The sequence below is a fragment of the Eucyclogobius newberryi genome, unplaced genomic scaffold, assembly GCF_026437365.1.
Source record: "Eucyclogobius newberryi isolate DKJ021-1_F unplaced genomic scaffold, fEucNew1.0.hap1 SCAF_7, whole genome shotgun sequence".
NCBI classification, from domain to species: Eukaryota; Metazoa; Chordata; class Actinopteri; order Gobiiformes; family Gobiidae; genus Eucyclogobius; species Eucyclogobius newberryi.
In genome coordinates this window covers 30,241,805-30,248,991 of record NW_027316389.1, presented here as the reverse complement: position 1 = coordinate 30,248,991, position 7,187 = coordinate 30,241,805, and the positions used below count along the sequence as shown (strand labels likewise).

General features: G+C 40.0%; 2 protein-coding genes across 3 annotated transcripts in view; both read left to right on the top strand.

The window, feature by feature from the left end:
• The window catches only part of LOC140349493 (ferritin, heavy subunit), a 9,550-nt gene extending 9,363 nt beyond the window's left edge, over positions 1 to 187 (top strand). The window contains exon 3 of the mRNA XM_072435847.1: positions 1 to 187. This exon is cut by the window's left edge and continues 137 nt beyond it. Coding sequence (XP_072291948.1) covers positions 1 to 154 — 154 coding nt within the window. The 3' untranslated portion in view covers positions 155 to 187.
• Positions 188 to 3,284: 3,097 nt separating this feature from the next.
• Positions 3,285 to 7,042, top strand: myod1 (myogenic differentiation 1). Of its 2 annotated transcripts, none has more exons than XM_072434682.1 (3): positions 3,285 to 4,097; positions 4,761 to 4,884; positions 5,606 to 7,042. In XM_072434682.1, the coding sequence occupies exons 1-3, from the start codon at positions 3,501 to 3,503 to the stop codon at positions 5,830 to 5,832; spliced, it is 948 nt and encodes a 315-aa protein (XP_072290783.1). In that variant the 5' UTR covers positions 3,285 to 3,500; the 3' UTR covers positions 5,833 to 7,042. The 2 variants fall into 2 exon arrangements, with proteins under 2 accessions (XP_072290783.1, XP_072290784.1); XM_072434683.1 differs by having other exon boundaries at positions 3,299 to 4,097; positions 4,761 to 4,848.
• The last annotated feature ends 145 nt before the right edge of the window (positions 7,043 to 7,187 follow it).

Genomic DNA, 7,187 nt, shown 5'->3' with positions numbered 1-7,187 from the left:
GCTCCAGTCCCTTCTCGTGAGCCCTCGTGTGGAGCGTCTCAAACAGTTAGCAGACCTGCTGAGCACCGCGCGCAGACTGGGGTGCACCGCCGACTCTACGGGACGCTTTGGGGAGTACCTCTTGTGTGAGCTGCAGGAGGAGCTGAGGAGATGATCCCATGAACTTACAACAGCAAACATAACGCACAGTTTATGAAGAATCTGTTTTCACTCAACATTCCCAGCAGATCCAGGGCCAAGTAGTAGCTTTTATATATTTATATTAAAGTAACTCGAACCATTCCTTTGTCCATGCAACAATGTGTTTATTATGTAACAAGAAATTATGTGATAATTTAATTTAGTATTTAAAGAAATGTTTGATGTTGTATTACAATGTGTTTTGTATCCACACATGCTCCACTGTCAGGGATTGTGAGAGCAGCAAACTTTATAACAATGTGATCAAATTAAATTAAATGAGTGCAAAAAACAACACTATGCTTCTCATTTTTATTGGTCGGATGTTTTACATATCAACCTATACCTTTTATATAATGCACTATTACTTCTGTAGATCACTGCATTGACCATATGTATATTTGTGTTGCATTATGGGTCTAAAATCAACCCTTGTTAATATAATGTCAAATTCAGCACCCAAATATCAGTATTTATTTGCAATAATATCATGTAGCCTGTACCAGCTGAATACTATATGAAATGTGTCGTATCTGTATGATTTTCTTTTAGTATGACACTTTTTCAAATATGTTTCTACTTTCAATAGTGTCGATTAGTATCTGAGAATATGCCGTTGACAAGTTTGTGATTATAGCCTATATATACTTATTTACTCACTATTGCCCAGTGGGTGCCCGCCTCATGCCCATAGTCGCTGCAGCCCCCTCCACACGTGTTGGTCCTCCTCTCTGTGCCACAGGAGCTGTACAAAATGCAAAACAGGATGAGCTGATGTCATTATTATAACAGCTGTCAATCACTTTTGCTAGTGCTAATCTCGGACTATTTCCTCAGATATTTCAAGCGCTTGCAGCTTCTAACCACGTGCCATTGTCTCCTGGAGGCATCTAGACCTGCATTAGTCCCAGACGTGAGTCCAGGCCTTCATCCACCCTCCTGCTCCCTCTAGTGACAGCGTTTTGAAACTTCGCTGGTTCAAAATGTGAACGTTAAAATGAAAAATGAAGCTTGAATGTGATTTTAGAATATGTATACGAGTTCAGGTCACACAGACATCCGATACACGCAAAACAACAAGCCTGAAAATCTTCCCAGTGCTTCGCCGAGTGACCACTGCTGCTCCACAGCTAAATATAACCCAATGACATTTAACTTGATTACTGGGTTCACACACTACTATTTACACTGTTACTTTGAACACACAAAAACATTAAAAAGTGGGAAATGTTTCAAATGCATTCATCTGGACAAGGTTTTTTAATATCAAGACATTTCGATTTTCAATCAAATGTCATTTTTAATTGGAAATATAAAGATATGAAATATACTGGTTTATCATTATTATTTGTCCTAATTTAAATGTTATTTTCTTTTTCTTTTAGCTATAGTGATAGTCATTCCTTTTTATTAAATTCAAGTTTTCAATTAAACCTGTATTGTAACCAACATAAAATTGTCATATAATGTGATTTCGCCCCACTTTTCCCTTGAAGTTGAAGTGGTTATTTGAAATATAAACATCTTAAGGGATTCATTTCTCAATGTGTTTATTGAAATGTGATTTTGTGAGCCACGTGAATGTCTTGCTTGATTATGTGCCATGATATTGTTATTAATGCTAAACCTGAAAATTGCTCCACCTATGGGTACAGATAAAGTCAACTGAGCTGAATAAAGCACCAATGAATGTGGGATACAAAACTCCTGCAACAGCAACAAGAGATGATACATTTTATTAGAGCTTTATATCCAAATACACAGCAGCAGCAAAAAAAGAAGACACGGATGGCACAGAATGAGCCAATCACAAATCACCATGGACATTTACACTATGGGAAAAGTGTCCTCCAGACCCTCTTGTCCTTCACAGCCATTTTAATGTCTTACCTTTTCACTGGGGCCACTTTTTGGGGGTCCTTGGTTGTAAATAAGCTGTGATCTATTGCAATATATGCAATTGTTTATTTATTATTTTCCACTTTTCTTGCTGTGTCATGTTCTGTTTGTTCGGTTTTACATAAAATACGAATGGTAGATGATAGAAGAATTATGATAAAATATGAAGAAGAAGAAAAAAACAATAGGCACCTACAACATGCAAGTGGCCCCTGATTGTTGTTTCAAAATCATAGGCTACTTAATGTTGTCTTTCATTTCACACAATCCAACTCTTTCTGTCTAAACCTGAGCATGCAATGTCACAAAACAAGCAGTAGTTATGGGATCAGAGGTCAGAGGTCAGAGTGCTGCTGCTGCTGCTGCTGCTGCTGCTGCTGCTGCTGCTGCTGCTGCTGCTGGCCATGTCTGAATAAATCTGCTGAGCAATGGCCAGCTATATGTTATCCGATATACAGGCTTATTCTTATTATAACTCTCCAATTAGTTCCATCATGCAACAGGCCGGGATGTTTAAGTGTTTAAGGCATAAGTGTGTGTGGACAGCTCCGACAGATCTGATCAATCCAAACAAACATAAAGGTTTTCAGCTTATAGAAGATGAGCATGAAGATGATTCTGGCCTGTATTTGGGATAGCTACATTTATTTTAGAATGTGTACCTGCTGTCAACAGTTTTTCCTCAATTTTTGGGCGGGGGTGTATGGTGCATATTTTGAGGTTTGAAGGTTATTTGTGTGTTTTTAGCGTTGTTCCATTTTTATTTTTATTTATTTATTTTTTTCGTATAAAAAGTTACCCTGTACGAGTTTAAGATGCACTCGAAGTACATAACACTGATGTACATAACACTTGTGTACATAACACTGATGTACATAACGTACACTGGCCGTTAAGAGTTAGGCCTTACTTTACAAAAGTGTATTTACAGAAGAAAAATAATAATATGATGTCGATATCACGTGAGTCTGTGTGTGGCTTTCCAAACGCAGCCTGTATTTACACAAAGCTCTTCCTTCTCTGTCAGAGGAACAGGCCAAACACAGAGCAAAAGGCCCGGGGCCCGGGGCCCACACACGCTCAGGCCTCTTCTTTAATCCACGTTCATTCACTGGTCAAGACTCACCGTGTTCCCGCGCGCGCGCGCGGCACAGTGCGCACGCACAGCAGTATATTACTGTGTTACTGCTCTGTTAGGAGTAATTGTACACAAATTGCCGTGAAGTTGTAAACCCCTCCTGTCGATCTCTGATTGGCTGCAGAGCGCTGGTCGCTGAGGCCCCGTGTCCCGCCCCTGGGTGCTGTCCGGCTTTTAAGAGGCCTGAGGAGCGGGCAGGAGGCAGAACAGTGACAGGACATACATTCCCCTCACAGCCCTCACGCGCCCTCCGTCCTGTCCCATTCGAACCAAATAGACTATAATGGAGCTGTCGGATATCTCGTTCCCTCTCCCGTCTGCGGACGACTTCTACGATGACCCTTGCTTTAACACCAGTGACATGCACTTCTTTGAGGATCTGGACCCGCGGCTTGTGCACGTGAGTCTGCTCAAACCGGACGAACACGCGTCCTCAGCGTCCTCCGGTTCTTCCTCTCCTCCGTCATCTTCTCCATCCCCAAACTCACTTCTGCACCTCCACCACCATCACGACGTGGAGGATGATGAGCACGTGCGCGCGCCCAGCGGGCACCACCAGGCGGGCCGCTGCCTGCTGTGGGCGTGCAAAGCCTGCAAGAGGAAGACGACCAACGCGGACCGCAGAAAGGCCGCCACTCTGCGCGAGCGCCGGCGGCTCAGCAAAGTCAATGACGCCTTCGAGACGCTCAAGCGCTGCACCACCGCAAACCCCAACCAGCGGCTGCCCAAGGTGGAGATCCTGCGCAACGCCATCAGCTACATCGAGTCTCTGCAGGCGCTGCTCCGGGGAGGCCAGGACGACAGCTTCTACCCGGTGCTTGAGCACTACAGCGGGGACTCAGACGCCTCCAGCCCGCGCTCCAACTGCTCCGACGGCATGGTGAGTCCTGACACCTGTCACACGGGGGTCGTCCGGGAGACAGAGGGGGTCGTCATGGGGATATGTGTCAGATGAAAAGTGTAGGCCTAGTCCTTTTCCATGGAGAGGTCGTTTCTGCTGTGACTGTAGTGACATTAGGCCCGGTTTGGCCTTCACATCCCGGAGGCTCATTTCCACTTTTCTCACTTCTGAAGCATTAAACTGACACAAGAGTTAATGTAACTCTTCTATGGACGTGTTTCTGTCGCACCTCGATGTTGACTTTGAACAAATGTACTTGTCATCAAAGCGCTTCACTTTTATGCGCGCGGTTTGACTCGATCTCTTTGTAGATCACTGTTATAAATTATAACAGTTCTTGTCTAGTTATACAATAGTACAACAACAACAACAACAACAGTATGTATATATACTTATTTTATTTATTTTTTTTACTGTAAAACTAAAATTCTAGTATTAGCACTTTGTTTTAACAGAGGCCTGGAGGCGTCATATCCAACAAAGAAACATCTATTTATTTGTTTTAAACCGGTATATATTTCTATTGAGAACATTAAAGCGTTTAAGCATAAAAAGCACACAATCTTGCTGTTTATAGTTTGTTTTTGTCCAGTCTAATCCCTAACATCTATAACAATATGTTTGTTTCTTGGCTTGTTCCAGGCGGACTTCAGCGGCCCGACGTGCCAGTCCAACAGGAGAGGAAGTTACGACAACAACAACAACTCCTATTTCTCTGAGACTCCAAACGGTGCGGCTCTGTTTCCAACTCCAGCACTTCACTTGGGTAATTAGTGTGTAAAGGGGGTAATTGACCACGGCTCATAAAAGTAGTTCAAGATAAAGAAATTAGTCCAAAACCCGCCCAAAAAAAACAAATAACCGCTCTTACTCGAGGCCATTTCACTCACTTTTGTGCATTTTTACATAATTCTTTATATTATTTGTTGTGATTTAAAAGAATTATAGTGAAGTAGAAATGTAACATGTATAGGTTTAATGTCTGAACATAAATGCTTAAATTGGCTCTTTTAACTCTATCATAAACAATTACTGGCTAAAGACTTAACAATATAGACCTAATTAGAGATATAATTCGATCAATACCATTTTGAAATATTTATTATTTTATTAATTCTGACACATATTGGTCTTTTTACAACATTAAAACATCTGAAATGTTTTAATTTAATTATATCACTATTTTATTTAGCACTTTTTTTACATCTGCTAATTGTACGTATCAAGTATTTTTTTTATTTTTTTAACCAAAAGCTCAAATTGAATTCATGTACAAAAACCTTATTGTAATAAGCAGGAATAAGGAGTGTATTAATTAAAGTGTGTAGAATATATGGTTATGTAGAACATGATTTATATATTAATGAACAACCAGTTTATACCTTAATAAATGCCTTAAAGTAAAGAGTGAGTTCAGAATCTGTCAGTCTATATACATCTTTTTGTGCTACAGTTAATAACCTGATTTTGACTGCTGCTGCTTTCAGGCGGTGTGAAGAGTGACCGCAGCTCCGTGGTCTCCAGCCTCGACTGCCTGTCCAGCATCGTGGAGCGGATCTCCACCGACACCACCAGCACCACCCTGATCCCGACCCCCGAAAGCCCCGCCTCCCCGCCCACCCAAGTGGCCAATCAGACACCAGAGCAGGGCGGCTCCGTCCAGGTGCCCTCCCCGACTCCAGTGGACCCCAGCCTCATTTACCAAGTGCTATAGACTCCAAAAGTACCCACACCTTGGACTTTTACACCCCCAAAACACTCTCAGAACCATCTTCTCTTAAACGCTGAGCTGTATCTCACCTTTTGCCACTTTTTATAATTTTCAGATTTTTATACACTTTTATATTTACCAACGAAAAACCACGAGTGATAAAGATCATGAGATACAGTTTTTTTTTCCATTTTCTTAATATAGGTCTCCATTTTCAAACTTCTAGAGGTGGGCGATATTGACAAAAAATTACGGTAATATCTCAGTTTTGTTAACTCTATAATAATACTTTTCAGGAATGTGGAATGTGCTAAAATGTGCCTGTAAATGTCTCCTTTGTGGTTCAATTATTGCATAAAAACGTGAAAATACCACAAAATTGCAGAAATATTACAGTATACTCTTGTTTCTTTTTGAGCTAATTTTTAATAATTTTAGTTAAAGAGCAATATTCTAATTTGGCATATCTCCAAAATTTAGGATACTATCAACATTTCGATATATCGCCCACCTCTATCAATTACTACTGTATGTAAAAAAAAGAAAACATGATATGACATGATAACATTGCATAACTTTTTTACTATTCTTTATTAATTTATTTCTTACATATTGCCATATTATTTAACACTGAGCTGCCTGATTGTGTACACTTGGATCAACAAAATAGCTTTAGCAGTGGGCTACTTGTAACATAGCAGGGATACTGAGTACATATAGCAGAACTGTGTTGTTTTATTGTCATAAGTTATATATATTGGGTTTCCTGTTCAATGTGTAGTGGAGTTGGCGAGGACGCAGGCCATCCATTTACATTCCTCCACTTTGATCCATCGGACGCCCCAAGTCAACAGCTGTTCTTCACCAAAAAAACATTTCATAATCCCCCTAAAGGATACCAAGAAAAAGGCCGTTTTCTTCTGAATCCTCCCCTTTCACTATGAAAAAAACTATTATTCCCATTTTTAAAGAAAAACAGAAAAATATCATTTGATTTCATTCATTCATCCAGCGAAGGACCATTTTTCTGTCTGTACATGTTGTAAATAAGAGCTCGATTTGTTCCAAAATGAAAGTATTAATTATGTATTTAATGTTTTTGTCGTCTGTTCGTGCTGTTTGTTGTGAGAAATGTTAAACTTTATATTTATACATCTGGAAACGGAGTGACTGTCTATTGATGAATAAACAAAATACTTATTTATACTGAAAAGTGACTCATGATTTTTGTTTGTAAAATCCAATAAAACAAAAATTAAAGCTAAATATAGTAAACATGTTTAAACACATGTAAGAACTAAATAATGACTGCAGTAAACTGTAAATACTATTTAAAAAAACTTGAATTAAGTCATAGT

Excerpts from the sequence above, each read along its gene's own strand:
- myod1 (XM_072434682.1), top strand. The coding sequence starts at position 3,501 with ATGGAGCTGTCGGATATCTCGTTCCCTCTCCCGTCTGCGGACGACTTC. Across the intron at positions 4,098-4,760 it reads CCAACTGCTCCGACGGCATG|GCGGACTTCAGCGGCCCGAC; the intron begins GTGAGTCCTGAC and ends GGCTTGTTCCAG. Across the intron at positions 4,885-5,605 it reads AACTCCAGCACTTCACTTGG|GCGGTGTGAAGAGTGACCGC; the intron begins GTAATTAGTGTG and ends TGCTGCTTTCAG.